Raw genomic sequence first — 16,213 nt, 5'->3', positions numbered from 1 at the left:
CGCACTCAATTCTCAGAGAGAAAATTATTGTTAAGCCAGTAGATATAACCAAAGAAAAATTTATGGACAGGATTGTGAGTGAGTGAACAGATAGATGACTGGCAGTTTAATACACTGCTCCAGTGTGTTCAGCAAGAAGTAATGCATCTCGGGAAAAGTAGTCCAAACTTTTATGTTGATAATTGAAGTAGCATTTGTTGAATGTTCGTTATGGGTCAGCCATTGATATTAGTGCTTTTCATGTATTAACTCATTCAGGCCCAACAATAATTCCATGAGATAGACACCTTTATTGCCATTTTTTAAACAAAGAAAACTAGGCATAGATAGGTTAGGTTGTCAGGGTCAGCTTAATCAGCTAGTATGGAATCTGAGTTGAGGCAATCTGGCTTCAGGGACCACTGTCTTTATCACTAGGCTGTACTGAAAGGGAGAGACTGCAAGCCATCAGTTACAATTACAATGCAAAAAGGACACTGAAGACATCAGCCCAATATTCTCACGAAGGTCTGACAAGATAAGACAGTTTTGAGGTTATTTGGTAGCAGGACAACTTTGTACAAAATTATGGTTCTGTTAACTCCACTGTGAAAAAGTCATAGCCAGGACTGAAGAAAATCTAATACAGACCAATGAAAGTACCTAAAGATACTTGGAGGCAGTGGCAATGAGTTTGAGTCTCCCTATAAAATAGGCTAAAAAGATTAGAATGCTTGACATTTGGGAAGAAGAATGCTTCTAGAAAATATAACTGAAGTTTCCAAATAAGGCTATTGTAAGGGGAAAATATGAATTTCTTTTTTTTTTTTTTTTTTGAGATTGAGTCTTACTGTATCACCCAGGCTAGAGTGCAGTGGCGCAATCTCGGCTCACTGCAAGCTCCACCTCCTGGGTTCAAGCGATTCTCCTGCCTCAGCCTCCTGAGTAGCTGGGATTACAGGTGCCTGCCACTGTGCCCGGCTAATTTTTGTATTTTTGGTAGAGACGGGGTTTCACCATGTTGGCCAGGCTGGTCTCAAACTCCTGACCTCATGATCCACCCACCTTGGCCTCCCAAAGTGCTGGGATTACAGGCGTGAGCTACCATGCCCAATGCAAATAAGAATTTCTTCATCAAGTTCTAGGATATAGAAATTAGCTGATATGCTTGAAGTTTAAAAAGGTGCATTTATTTTTATTTATGGATTTTTTTTTTTTTTTTTTTGAGACAAAGGCTTGCTGTGTCGCCCAGGCTGGAGTGCAGTGGTGCAATCTCTGCTTATTGCAACCTCCGCCTCCCAGGCTCAAGCGATTCTCCTGCCTCAGCCTCCCAAGTAGCTGGGATTACAGCTGTCCACCACACCCAGCTAATTTTTGTATTTTCAGTAGAAACTGGGTTCCACTATGTTGGCCAGGCTGGTCTCGAACTTCTGATCTCAAGTGATCCACCTGCCTTAGCCTCCCAAAATGCTGGGATTACTGGCGTGAGGCACCACTATGCCTGACCAAAAAGATAGATTTAATTAAGACTCTTGGCCCAGATGCAGTAGCTCACGCCTGTAGTCCCAACACTTTGGGAGGCCAAGGCAGGAGGATCACTTGGGCCCAAGAGTCTGATACCACCTGGGCAACATAGGGAGACCCCCATCTCTACAAAACAAAAAAAAAGGAATGATTGCTTTGACAATCTTTTCCTTTCAGCATTTTGCTTATATCCCACTGCCTTCCGACCTCTAGGACTTGTTTTTCTTGTCCTGTTTCCAGTTTTTTTATTTCATATTTTTTATTTTTATTACTTATTTTATTTTTTTTCAGACAGAGTCTCACTCTGTCTCCCAGGCTGGAGTACAGTAGTATAATCTTAGTTCACTGCAACCTCCCGCTCCCGGGTTCAACCGATTCTCCTGCCTCAACCTTCTGAGTAGCTGGGACTACAGGCGTGCACCACTACAACTGGCTAACTTGTATTTTTAGTAGAGACGGGGTTTCACCATGTTGGTCTGGCTGGTCTTGAACTACTCACCTCAAGTGATCCACCTGCTTCGGCCTCCCAGAGTGCTGGATTACAGGCATGAGCCACTGTGCCCGGTCTCCAATTTTTTAATTGTAAAATACATGTAACATAAAATTTAGCACCTTACTCATTCTTAAGTGTAGTGGTCAGTAGTAGTGAATACATAATGTTGTGCAACCATCACCACCCTCCATCTCCAAAACTCTTAATCTTATAAAATGGGAATTCTATATACATTAAAAAATAATTTTCTTTTTTTTTTTTCCGAGACGGAGTCTCGCTCTGTCACCCAGGCTGGAGTGCAGTGGCGCCATCTCGGCTCACTGCAAGCTCCACCTCCCGGGTTCACGCCTTTCTCCTGCCTCAGCCTCCTGAGTAGCTGGGACTACAGGTACCCGCCACTGCGCCCAGCTAATTTTTTGTATTTTTAGTAGAGACAGGGTTTCACCGTGGTCTTGATCTCCTGACCTCATGATCCACCCACCTCCGCCTCCCAAAGTACTGGGATTACAGGCGTGAGCCACCGCACCGGGCTTTTTTGTTTGTTTGTTTGTTTTTTGTTTTTTTTGAGACTGAGTCTCACTCTCTCACCCAGGCTGAAGTGCAGTGGCATGATCTCAGCTCTCTGCAACCTCCACCTCCCAGGTTCAAGCAATTTTTGTGCCTTACCCTCCCGAGTAGCTGGGATCACAGGTACCCGCCACCATACCTGGCTAATTTTTGTGTTGTTTTAGTAGAGATGGCCAGGCCATATTGGCCTGGCTGTTCTTGAACTCCTGACCTCAAGTGATCCATCCGCCTTGACCTCCCAAAGTGCTGGGATTACAGGCGCGAGCCACCACACCCGGCCAAAAAATAATTTTCTATTCTCCCTCCCCAAACCCTGGCACCCACTATTCTACTTTCTGTCTCTATTTTAACTACTTTAAGTACCTCCTATAAGTGGAATCATATAGTTTTTGTCGCTTTGTGACTGGCTTGTTTCACCTAACGTAATGTCATCAAGGTTCATCCATGTGGTAGCAAATGTCAGAATTTCCTTTCATTTGAAGGCTGAATAATATTTATCCCATTGTATGTATGTACCACATTTTGCTTATCCATTCATGTATTGATGGACTCTTGGGTTGCTTCCATGTTTTAGCTATTGTGAGTAACACTGCTGTGAACGTGAATATACAAATACCCTTTCATCTCTTTGCCTAAAGTCTTAAGAAAAAAAAATGTTTCAAAAACAACAAATATCTCTTTAAGACTCTGCTTTCAGTTCTTTGTAGTATATACCCAGAAATGGAATTGCTGGATCACATGGCAATTACATTCTTAATTTTTTGAGCAAACTACCATACTGCCTTCGACAGTGGTTATACATTCCTACCAACAGTGCACAAAGGTTCCCGTTACTCCATATCCTTACCAACACTTTTAAAAAATGTATTGTAGCTATCCTAATGGATATGAGGTAGTATCTCATTGTGGTTTGACATGCATTTCTCTAATAACTAGTGTTGTTGAGCACTTTTTATGTACTTATTTATCATTTGTATATCTTTGGAGAAATATCTGTTCAAGTCCTTTGCCTTTTTTTTTTTTTTTGACATGGAGTCTCACACTGTCATGTAGTCTAGAGTGCAGTGGTGCAATCTTGGCTCACTGCAACCTCCACTTCTTGGGTTCAGGTGATTCTCCTGCCTAAGCCTCCAGAATAGCTGGGATTACAGGCCCCCTGCAACACGCCCGGCTAATTTTTTTGTATTTTTAGTAGAGACGTGGTTTCACCATGTTGGTCAGGCTGGTCTTGAACTCCTGACCTCAAGTGACCTGCCTGCCTCAGCCTCCCAAAGTGCAGGGATTACAGGCGTGAGCCGCCGTACCCAGCCTCCTTTGCCCATTGTTGACTTGAGTTCTTTAGTTTTTTTTTATTGTTGAATTTTAGGAGTTCTCTGTATATTCTAGGTATTAATCCCTTATCAGATATATGATCTGCAAATATTTTCTCCCATTCTAGAGGCTGCGTTTTTACTCTGTTGTATTGTCATTTATTGCACAAAATTTTTTAATGTTCAGGAGGACTGTTTTGTCTTTTTTTTGTTGTTGTTGCCTCTGGTTTTGGTGTCATATCCAAAAAATTATTGCCAAACCCAATATTGTGAAGCTTTTGCCCTATGTTTTCTTCTAAGAGGTTTATAGTTTTAGGTCTTACATTTAGGTCTTTCATCTATTTTGAGTTAATTTTTGTACATAGTATTAGATAAAGGTCCAACTTCATTATTTTGCATGTGAGTCCGTTTGTTCAAAAGACTGTCCTGTCTCCATTGAGTAGTCTTGGCATCCTTGCCAAAAATCATTTGACCATATATGAAGGGTTGGTTTCTGGGCTCTTTGTTCTATTCCACTGGCCTATATGTCTGTCTTTATGCTAGTACCACACTTTTTAGATTACTCTAACTTTGTATTAAGTATCAAAATCAGGAAGTTTGAGTCCTCCAGCTTTGTTCTTTATCAAGATTATTTTGGCTATTTGTGGTCCCTTAAGATTCCGTATGAATTTTAGGATAGGTTTTTCTATTTCTGCAGAAAACATCTTGGGATTTGGATAGAGATTTCATTGAATCTGTAGATTGCTTTGAGTGGCATTGACAACCTTAACAATGTTGAGTCTTCCAATCTATGAATATAGGATGTGTTTACATTTATTTATCTTAACTTTAATTTCTTTCAGCAATGTTTTACAGTTTTTACCTCCTTGATTAAGTTAATTCCTAAGTGTTCTTTTTGATACTATTATAAGTGGAATTGTTCTTAATATCCTTTCCAGATTATTCATTGTTGGTGTATAATAGAAATGCACCTAATTTTTGTGTGTTGACTTTATACCCTGTTACTTTGTTGAATTCATTTACTAATTCTATCAGGATTTCTTTTTTTGGTGTAATTCTTAGCATGTTCATATATAAGATCATCTGCAAACACAGATAACTTTATCTCTTTCTGTCCATCTTGGATGCCTTTTATTTATTTTTCTTGCCTAGTTGCCCTGGCTAGAACTTCCAGTAGTATGTTGAATAGAAGCAGTGAAAGTGGGCATCCTTGCCATGTTCTTGATCTTAGAAGAAAATCTTTAAGTGTTTCACCATTGAGTATATTTGCTGTGGGGTTTTCATATGTGGCTTTTATTATGGTGAGGTATTTTCCTTGTATTTCTAGCTCATTGAGTGTTTTCATCCTGAAAGGGTATTGAATTCTGTCAAATGCTTTTTCTGCATCAATTGAGATGATCATGTGTTTTTTTACCCTTCATTCTGTTCATGTGGTGTATTACATTTACCAGTTTTTATGTGTTCAACCATCCTTGCATTCCAGGAATAAATCCCACCTGGTCATGGTGTGTAATCCTTTTAATATGCTGCTGAATTCAATTTCCTAGGTTTTTTTTGAGGATTTTTACATCACTGTTCATAAGGGATATGATATTAGTCTGTAGCTTTGGGTTTTTATAGTGTCTTTGTCTGGCTTTAGTGTCAGGGAATGCTGGCCTCATAGAATGAGATGGTGGAGGAGGAGGTATTGGTTAAGAGATTTAGGCCGGGTGCAGTGGATCGTGCCTGTAATCCTAGTATTTTGGGAGGCTGAGGTGGGAGGGTTACCTGAGCCCAGGAGCTCAAGACCAGTTTAGGCAACATAGTGGGACCCTGTCTCTACAAAAAATAAAAAAATTTAGCTGGGCGTTGTGGCATACGCCTTTAGTCCCAGCTACTTGGGAGGCTGAGGAGGGAGGATTGCTTGAGCCCAGGAAGTCAAGGTTGCAGTGAACTATGATTACACCATTGCATTCCAGTCTGGGTGACAAAGCGAGATCCTGTCTCAAAAAAAAAAAAAAAAACCATCGTGTGTGGTGGCTCACGCCTGTAATCCCAGCTCTTTGGGAGGCCGAGGTGAGCGGATCACGAGGTCAGTAGTTTGAGACCAGTCTGGCCAATATGGTGAAACCCTGTCTCTACTAAAAATACAAAAATTAGCTGGGCGTGGTGGTGGGCGCCTGTAGCCCCAGCCACTCGGGAGGCTGAGGCAGGATTGTTTGAACCTGGGAGTCAGAGGTTGCAGTGAGCCGAGATCTGGGAAAAAAAAAAAAGAAAAAGAAACCCAGAGATTTAGAATATGTTTAGGTGGAGCAAATATTTCGAAGGTGTTTGTGAAGATTAAATGAAATAATGCATGAGGAGGCAATAGCACGGTGCCTAGTACATAGCAAGTGTTCTCAGAGTTGCTGTTATTATCATTAATGTCATCACCTTCATTGTTGTTATCCTTATCTGCCAACTACTAGGGCTACTTTAATTTTTTGTGTAAGAAACATGTCTAAACCACAACTGGTGAGTTATTTTTATCAGTGGTTACAGAGAGAACTTAGGGTTATACTTTTACTGGAATCGACTTTTTTATTTTTATTTTATTTTATTTTATGGGGTCTCACTCTGTCGCCCAGGCTGGAGTGCCGTGGCGTGGTCTCGGCTGACTGCAAGCTCCGCCTCCTGGGTTCAAGTGATTCTCCCACCTCAGCCTCCTGAGTAGCTGGGATTACAGGCACACACCACCACACCCAGCTAATTTTTTGTATTTTTAGTAGAGATGGGGTTTCACCATGTTGGCCAGGCTGGTCTTGAACACCTGACCTCAAGTGATCTGCCCACTTTGGCCTTCCAAAGTGCTGGGATTATAGAGGTGAGCCATCCCACCTGGCCTGGAATTGACTATTATTAACTATCTATCTTTTTACATTTTTGATTATTTTGAATCCTCAATTATCTCTCCTGTGAAACCACTGATTTTGGTATTCATTGGAGATTGACTCATAGGAACAGGAGTCAGCTATATGTTTCAAGCATTTTATTAGGCAAATAAACAGACATTTACTGCACAGTAGGACAGGTTATTCCGAGTTTACAGATGATAAAACCAAGGCCCTTGAAACATTCATAGTGCAATACTGTAATGCAATTCTGACACTAACCAGAGTTCCTGCAGATTCCCTAAGTTAAGGGCATAGTACCCAACAAGATTGCCCTTGCTTCAGATACCAGCAACAAGTTGGAGGCCCTAGGCCACCTGTACTTCTGATAACTGGCTGTAAGTTCAGGAGTTCCCACAACTACCTCAGGTTTGATAATTCATTAGAATGACTCAGAACTCAGGAAAGTGCTCTAGTTATCATTACCGTTTTATTATTCAGGGTACAAATCAGGGCCAGCCAAACAAAGGGACCCATAGGGTGAGGTCTGGGAGGGTCCTGAACACAGAACTTTGTGCCCTGTCACCATGGAATCAGGGCACATCACCCTCTTGGCACATTGATATATTCATCAACCAGGAAACTCCACTGAGCTTTGGTGTCCAGAGATTTTAGTAGGGCTTCATTATTTAGGTTTGATTGCAGGATTTAATTCAATATCCAGATCCTCTTTCATCACCGGAGGTCAGGAAGTTAACCCAGTATCAGGTGACTCAAAACCCTGTCTTTAATCACATGGTAGAGCCTGGCTTGTTCTCATCCTAAGTTATCAGCATTAGCTCTCTGGGGCCCACCATGAGTCACCTCATTAGTATAAATTGTCAAGGTCCACCATAAATAACAGAGATACTCCTGTCACTTGGGAAATTATAAGGGTTTTATTCTTCATTATATAACAGAGGGTCATACATCTAATGAGGACTAGGGCCAGGATTTAATCCAGTTCTGTCTGATTTCAAAGCCCCAGCTCTATCCACTATTCTGTTTTTACAATTAAGGGGCCTTAGATAAGTGGTTTGTTTAAGGTCACATAGCTAGTATCTAACAGTAGAGCCTGGTCCCAGTACAGACTACCAATGTGTGCTCCTTCCATAATGCAGTTACTTCCACGATGCATGTTGGGGCACATTTGACTTGTTTCTGTGAATTTTGCAGTTGTGTTATAGAACACAGCACCCTGGCTAAGGTATATCAGTTGCCAGGGTTTGTCATCATTTGGTTATGTTTTATTCATAGATTGTTAAAAGTCAAGTGAGAAAAATTCAGTCAATACTTCCAGCATTTAAGAAAATATAAGTCATTTTTATTGTTTTATTTCTAAAAGTAATAAACATCAGTAGAAAGAAATTAATCCTTTACTGTTTTGAGGCTGCATGATGCTATTTTTCTGACATTTGGCTTAATTTGGATACCTCTTTCTGCTTCCAGGTACCATTCATTGTATTTTCCATGCAACTGGGCACCACTACACTTGGAAGAAAGTTACCACAACTGTACACAACATTATTGTGGGCAAGTTGTGGATAGATCAGGTGAGGAAAGGTACCTAAAGTGCGTGTGAAGTTTAAAAGAATACCTCTTTAGATATATTTCTGCAGTATTTAGGACATGTGAACTGGTCCCAGAATGTTGCTACTGATTCATCAGTTTCTCCTAAGGAATTTCTCTCAGGCAGTAACCCTACTTCTACCTCCCCAAGTTTCTGTACCACAAATTATTGTTTATAAATGACCAAATTATAACATTCATCAGTGACTATTCTGCTAGGACAGTGTTGGGTGCTACGACAGGTAGAAAAAACAAACATGGCCCCAACTCTTAATCCTTTCATTATTCATCAAATATTTATTGCCAGGCGGTGTGCTAGGTCCTGGGGATACAAAGTCTGATGAGATGTCCCTCAAGAAGTTATTATATCATTGGAGATACATGACCAATGTGTAGGTTGGAAAGTGTGCAGCAACATACACTAATATAAAAGATGCCCTACGATAGTATCTGTTTGTCAGTTTGCTCTTAAGACAATGGTTGCAGTAAATTTAGAAAAGAGGGAATACTGTCTTCTGAGCAGTCAGGAAAGGCCTCACAGTAGATGTGGGAATTAAGCTGAATCTTAAAGTGTGGTTTGGGATTCAGAAGATAGAAAGGAAGGGAAAATGGGCCGGGCATGTTGGCTCATGCCTGTAATCCCAACATCTTGGGAGGCCAAACTGGGAGGATCACTTAAGCACAGGAGTCTGAGACTAGCCTGGGCAACATAGTGAGACCTTGTCTCTACAAAAAATTTTTTAAAAAAAGAAGAAGAAAGGAGGGAAAATGAAATGAGTAAAGTATAGAAAGGCCCACCATATGTAATTTGAAATTGTGAGTAGAGTATTTTGATTTAAGCAGAAGAGTTCATGAAGGGTACTAGTGAGGGATTGGTTTGGAAAGGTAAATTATCATGTGAATTTCAGTATATGTGCTGAAGGTCAAATCATGCCATCTAACATGTGAGATACAATTCAAAACAAGTAGTCACTTGGTCTTGATCTCAACCTGGAAAACCAAGGTTACATAGGGATTCTATAGCATTCCCAAGGCTAGCTAAGATCGGAATCTTAAACAAGGGATTACTAGAAGGTAAGATTGAAAAGTAAAGAATTATGAACCATGGGTTTGGCAGACATTGAATTTATCCAGTCTTAATAAAACTATGAATTTTTTCATTTTACAGTCTGGTGAAATTGATATTGTGAATCACAAGACAGGAGACAAGTGTAATCTTAAATTTGTTCCTTATAGCTACTTCTCTCGGGATGTAGCAAGAAAGGTAAGGGAAGTTTAAATTACTTTACTTAGCATGTATCTCTTAGAAAGCATACTCCTTTAGGACTGGAATATATATACATGTGGGGAGGTGTGGGGGGTGTGTCCATTATATATAGTGTATGTGTACATATAGTGATTCAAAAAAAGTAGAGGTGAAAAGCTGGGCGCGGTGGCTCACAGCTGTAATCCCAGCACTTTGGGAGGCTGAGGCAGGCAGATCGCCTGAGGTCAAGAATTCAAGTCCAGCCTGGCCAACATGGTGAAACCCTGTCTTTACTAAAAATACAAAAATTAGCTGGGTGTGGTGGCACGTGCCTGTAATCCCAGCTACTCGGGAGGCTGAGGCAGGAGTATCACTTGAACCTGGGTGGCAGAGGCTGCAGTGAGTCTGGCACCATTGCACTCCAGCCTGGGCGACAGAGTAAGACTCCGTCTCAAAAAAAAAAGAAAAAGAAAAAGAAAAAAAAGGTAGAGGTGTAGGAGAAAGTCAGCAAGAAATACTATATTGTATTACTAAACCAATTCCTTCTCTTTTCTGGGAATGACAATAAGTGATTTGGTGGCGCGCATGCCTGAAATCCCAGCCACTTGGGAGGCTGAGGCAGGAGAATTGCTTGAACCGGGGAGGCAGAGGTTGTGGTGAGCCGAGATCACGCCATTGCCCTCCAGCCTGGGCAAAAGAGAGAAACGCCGTCTCAAAAAAAAAAAAGAAAAGAAAAGAAAAAAAGAGAAAGTAAATGGGAAAACACAGAGAAAGGACTAATAAAAGATTTCAGGAAGAAGGAGTTTGATCCCTGAGAAGTTTGAGAAGTTTGATGGGGAGTTGTGTGATACCACCACAATGATTTGTGTCATGAGTTTCTGTGGGAGACTGAAGAATAGCTGGGGATTTCAATCTGTTTATGGGTCCCTATGAATTTCTGGAGAGAAGAAAATATAATTCTGAGTACCAGTCGATGCTTTTTCTACATGCATCTTTGATACAAAACTCCCTGGGAAGGGTAGTGAGGGGAGGGGACAGAGAGCAAGGAGAAAGTGGGGATAGTTAATGGGTACAAAAAAATAGAATAAAGTCTAGTATTTGCTGGCACAACAGGGTGACTGCAGTCAAAAATAATTTAATCGTACATTTTAAAATAACAAAGAGTATAATTGAATTGTTTGCAACACAAAGGATAAATGCAAATTATATACACCTACTATGTACTCACAAAAATAAAAAATAAAAATAAAAAGTTTAAAATCCCCATATAACAAAAAATATTAATGAAATCCCCAAGTCATGGCTCAGTTATTTCATTTTTTTTTTTTGAGGCAGAGTCTTACTTCTGTCACTCTAGGCTGGGAGTGCAGTGGCCAGGACTCCCACCAAAAGCTCTGCCTCCCAGGGCCACCATTCTTCTGTTCAAGCCTCCCGAGAAGTTGGGACTACAGGCTCACCTCTGCCTCAAGCATGAAGTTTTTAGTAGAGACGGGGTTTCACTGTGTTAGCCAGGATGGTCTCGATCTCCTGACCTCATGATCCGCCCGTCTCGGCCTCCCAAAGTGCTGGGATTACAGGCTTGAGCCACCGTGCCCGGCCTGGCTCAGTTATTTCAAGTAGCAGAAAAAAAAATACAACAAAATAATTTGAGGCCAGGCATGGTGGCTCATGCCTATAATCCTAACACTTTGGGAGGCAGAAATAAGAGGATTGCTTGAGCCAAGGAGTTCAAGACCTGCCTGGGCAACATAGCAAGACCCTTTCTCTAAAAAAAAAAAAATTAAAGAATTAGCCAGATGTGGTGGCATATGCCTGTAGTCCTAGCTACTTGAGTGGCTGAGGTGAGAGATCACTTGAGTCCTAGAGTTGGAGGCCACAGTGAGCTATGATTGCATCAGTGTACTCCAGCCTGGGCAACAGAGCAAGATCCCATATCTAATAATAAGAATAATTTGGATGACTCCCTGGTGTTTGTTATAACAGCATCTAACCAGTATTTATCCTAGGACTTCCAGTATAGTCAGGTAAGCTAATTCACAATGAATTCTATATAGCCAAGCCCTGTTCTCCACCCTTGCAGGTGACAGGGGAAGTGACAGATCCATCAGGAAAAGTCCACTTTGCCCTTCTGGGGACATGGGATGAGAAAATGGAATGTTTCAAAGTACAGCCAGTCATTGGGGAAAATGGGGGTGATGCGCGACAGAGAGGCCATGAAGCAGAGGATAGCAGGGTCATGCTGTGGAAAAGGAATCCTTTACCGTGAGTATCAGCATGCATGCTGCTCAGATACCACTTTGACCTTGACTGTGGAGCAATATCGAAGGCATTTCTGCCTGCCCTCTCACTTAATTATGTGAGGAATTGAGCAAGGGAAATTGAGACCTTTGGAGAGATTAACAGAAGGTTGTCATTGTGTGATTTGACTTGCAGCATATGCTTATTTCAAGGAAGTTCAAACCAAACTACATCTGACAAAAAATACTTTGTGCTTTGGTCCTTTGGATTGTGATTCAGAAGGATATTTTTCTACTGTTTAGAGCAAAACTGTTCAAAAGTGGCTAGAGGAGGAAGGTGCCTAGCACCTGTTAACAATTTAGCCTAAAGGGCCATCAGCAGCCAGATGCGGTGGCTCACACCTGTAATCCCAGCACTTTGGGAGGCCAGGGCAAGTGAATCCCTTGTGATTAGGAGTTCAAGACCAGCCTGGCCAATATGGCGAAACACTGTCTCTACTAAAAATACAGAAATTAGCTACATATGATGGTGCGCACCCATAATCCCAGCTACTTGAGAGGCTGAGGCATGAGGATGACTTGAGCCCGGAAGTTTGAGGTTGCAGTGAGCTGAGATCATGCCACGGCACTGCAGCCTAGGCGACAGAGTGAGACTGTCTAAATAAATAAATAATAAAAAGAGAAAAAAGCCTAGCAGAAAGAACGATCCCTGAGACAATGTGCAGGACTTTGGAAACAAGATGGAGGTCACTTACTTCCTGTCATCTTCTAATACAGTCAGTTTGTAGTGATAGCCAAGATTATCCCAGAGAGAGGTTAAAAAGAAAACTAAGGAAACAGGAGTGAGGAATTTTCATTCAGTAGAATGTTTCCTTCTCTTTATTGAATGTAGATAATTTCAGCTGGGCGCCACACAACACCAGAAGACTGTGGAACTGAGTGATGCCGGGGAGGAGATGGGCAGTGATCTCTCCTTTAGTTAGGGCAACGTGACATGGTCCTAGATCCTTTTCACAGACCCTGTTTTTGTAGAACAGCCTTGGTGATGTGGCCTTGGCAGTGTACTTAGTTGTTGTTGCTCCTTAAATAGGGTCTGGGCTCTGGGATTACCATTTCTTTTTCTTATCTTCTACTTTTAGGAAGAATGCAGAAAACATGTATTACTTCTCAGAGCTTGCTCTGACTCTCAATGCTTGGGAAAGTGGCACTGCCCCCACAGACAGCCGGTTACGACCTGACCAGAGACTGATGGAAAATGGGCGCTGGGATGAAGCAAATGCGGAGAAGCAGCGCCTGGAGGAAAAACAAAGACTTTCCAGAAAGAAGAGAGAAGCAGAAGCTATGAAAGCCACAGAGGATGGTAATGAACTTCCCTTCTACTTTTCTTTCTTAATGCATAGAGAATGCCAGCACTAATTTTTTTCTTTCCTCTCTTTTCCTTTTAGGCACACCATATGATCCCTATAAGGCACTGTGGTTTGAGCGGAAGAAGGACCCTGTTACCAAGGAGTTAACCCATATTTATAGGGGAGAATACTGGGAGTGTAAAGAAAAACAGGACTGGAGCTCTTGCCCGGACATTTTCTGAAATGGCAGTAACAAAAAAGAGGAGCATCTAATGGAGAAGAGGACAGAGGATGTGTGGGAAAGCTGGCAGTTGTGACTCTCTTGCCAAGTGCTTTCCTCAAGTTTGTCTCTCTTGACCAATCATTTTTTCCAAATCAATCACCAGAAGGAGACACCAGTGGTGGTGATTGGCTGGTTGCCTTAGCTGATTGACACTGAAATCGACGTACGAGATACTATGTCTGTAAGGGAGAGGTTTAGTGGCTGAAGGTTAGTGTATTCCACATCCACAAAGTCAAGTATTCTGGGCTTTTCTTTCTCCCTCTGCCCCCGTTTAAGATGATATCACTTACCCTCCCCTTGTAGTATCCTGCTCAGCCAAGATCTGCATAAGATTATGATTCAGGGGCATTTTGGTGCTGTTCAAAGCAAGAACCGAATTTAGAAGTTCCCTTAAAAAGAAACATGTAAGACTTACCAATGGAGGCATCGTGAATGGTTGCAGTGGAGCTTAGGTGTAACATCATCAAATGTGTTCACACGTGGGGTTGGTTTAATGGAGTGTCCACACGGAGATAACTGCGATATTGGAATACCTGTGAGAGAGATTGTTCTATAGGGCTGGAATATTCAGAGTTACATTCTTGGAAGTTTCTGTTTTTACTTGCATCGAACAGCCCTCTGTTGTTCTCCATCATCTTTGATAGCAACTGGAGACCACTTTGGTGGTTGGTAAGAGGGGTGCATTCTCCTCACAAAGGGGTTTTATGGACTTTCTCTGGCGGAGAGCTTCTGAGAACACAAGCAGGATGGGAAAAGACACTTTTGCTTTCCCAGCCCCCCTCAATGCCATCCTTCATTGTCTTTCTGGCTTCTCTTCTTTCTCCTGGCACAGTACCGTTTTGGGTCTGTGCCCCAGTGTGGAGCAAAACATTGCCTGTCCCATTCTGATATACTTCAGAATTTGAGAGGAGAAGTTAATCTGAAACAAAAGTTTTCACCATCTCTCAAGCCCCAAGGACTGGAGCCACCTCTGGAATAATGTGTTAAATATCTGTATATTATATATATGTAGAGAAAAATCTAATTTTTTGGTTTGATTTTCTTCCCATTAAGAATCTTGTTTTTTGATATCCCTTGTTTCCCTGAGACTCTCTCTCGGACACGTGTTGATGTGGATGGCACTCTTCTGCTCTCCATCTTTTATGGGCAGAGAGATTCAAAACCTGAGCAGGATCATGTCTGGCAGTTACTAAACAGGGACTTTGTCCATGGTTTGTATCATGGGGTGCCTACTGCTGTCTAAACTCTGCTCTCCTAATTAGCTGACTCTTGAAAATGAAATCCTAACCTCTTTCCTGCCTCTTTTCTTTCTCTTTTTAGGAAGAGTATGGGTAGAAAGTCCGGAGGGCAACTTCCAGTTTAATTCTGCTCTGTCCGGCACATGGGCTAAACCCCAAAAGAACTTTCTTCCTAGTATGTGGGGCTTAAAGCACTGTCGTGTGGGGTGGATCAGATAATTGCTCCTGTGGGGCCCTGGCTTCCTTCTCTGTTTGTTCTGTATTTGTTTTCGTTGTCTTGTTGAGAAATACCATCCCTGTGCAACCCACCCTTGGTTGAGGATCACAAATTGAGGTGCCTTCCTTGTATGCTTTTTGTTAGTATTTTTTGTTTTGTTCCTTAACTGCTGAGCCTCAGCCAGCGTGGGTCCTGGGGGAAAATATCATTCCAAAGGAAGCCATCCCTACGGGGAAATTGGTTTTACTGGGTAAATTAGTACTTTTATTCCTTCCCCTATCCCTTCCTTCCTAGTTGTGATAAACATGGGAGAGGAGTGACTTTGACTGCTGGGGAATTTCCTCCTAAGAACCTTATTCCCAAAATAAGCCAGGGGTTATGTCAAGGCTTCTTTCAAGGAGGCTCATAAAAGCAGTGACCTCATCTGGGGCTTTGGATAGAGTGAGAATTCCCCAACTAAATTGGACTTCTCTGCTTTATCTCCTTTCCTTCCTTCACCATCTGCACTACATTTCTGGCTTGATCCCCAATCAGATTCCCGCTAATGGAAGAAGTTTAGAATCTTTCAGGTGGAATAAAGTCACATGAAAACAAAACACAACTATATATATTTTCAGTTTTTTTGCCTTATTGCTTTTTTTCCAAAAAAAAACTACTAAATTAAATAATTTTTTAAAAGTCATATTGTTTGTCTGATTCACTTCTGCTGCTAGGCAGGAAGTGGTGTTGGGGAGGGGAAGGAGAACTGGTCCAATGGTAATTTGTTCTGCTCTGAGAGCTCAGAAGCCCTGGTCTTCATGAGAAAGAAAAGCTGTTCACACCACTCTGGAGGGCCATGAGCAGAGGAGTAGTTTTAACAGCCCCTGCTGCTTAAACTGACAGTCAACATCCCACCTTGGTACAGGGGAATAGTTTTTAGTGTCTTTGATATTGGGCCTGCTTCACTTCAAAAAAATAAAAATTTTCCCTGTAAATTGAATTTATCTTGTCCATTTAGATTCTCAGATTGTTGGCTGTTTTATGTGGGAATTCAAATTCTGTTTTTTGTTTGAGACAGGGTCTCACTCTGTCGCCCAGGTTGGAGGGCAGTGTCATGACAGCTCACTGTAACATCTGCCTCCTGTGCTCAAGTGATTCTTCCCACCTCAGCTCCCCAAGTAGCTGGGACCACAGGTGCATACCACCAGAACCAGGTAATTTTTGAATTTTTAGTAGAGACAGGGTTTTGCCATGTTGCCCGGGCTGGTCTTGAGTTCCTGGGTTCGAGCAATGCACCAGCCTCTGCCTCCCAAAGTGCTGGGATTACAGGTGTGAGC

General features: G+C 41.8%; 1 protein-coding gene across 2 annotated transcripts in view; it reads left to right on the top strand.

The window, feature by feature from the left end:
- OSBP (oxysterol binding protein) overlaps nucleotides 1–15,876 on the top strand; it is a 41,461-nt gene extending 25,585 nt beyond the window's left edge. For both annotated transcript variants that reach the window (XM_031653604.1, XM_031653605.1), the window contains 5 exons: nucleotides 8,211–8,314; nucleotides 9,499–9,594; nucleotides 11,657–11,838; nucleotides 12,953–13,173; nucleotides 13,259–15,876. In XM_031653604.1, coding sequence (XP_031509464.1) covers nucleotides 8,211–8,314; nucleotides 9,499–9,594; nucleotides 11,657–11,838; nucleotides 12,953–13,173; nucleotides 13,259–13,401 — 746 coding nt within the window. In that variant the 3' untranslated portion in view covers nucleotides 13,402–15,876. The remainder of the gene's footprint in view (nucleotides 1–8,210; nucleotides 8,315–9,498; nucleotides 9,595–11,656; nucleotides 11,839–12,952; nucleotides 13,174–13,258) is intronic.
- The last annotated feature ends 337 nt before the right edge of the window (nucleotides 15,877–16,213 follow it).

This window comes from Papio anubis, chromosome 12 (genome assembly GCF_008728515.1).
Source record: "Papio anubis isolate 15944 chromosome 12, Panubis1.0, whole genome shotgun sequence".
In the NCBI taxonomy this organism is placed as follows: Eukaryota; Metazoa; Chordata; class Mammalia; order Primates; family Cercopithecidae; genus Papio; species Papio anubis.
This window is presented reverse-complemented; position numbering and strand designations above follow the sequence as displayed.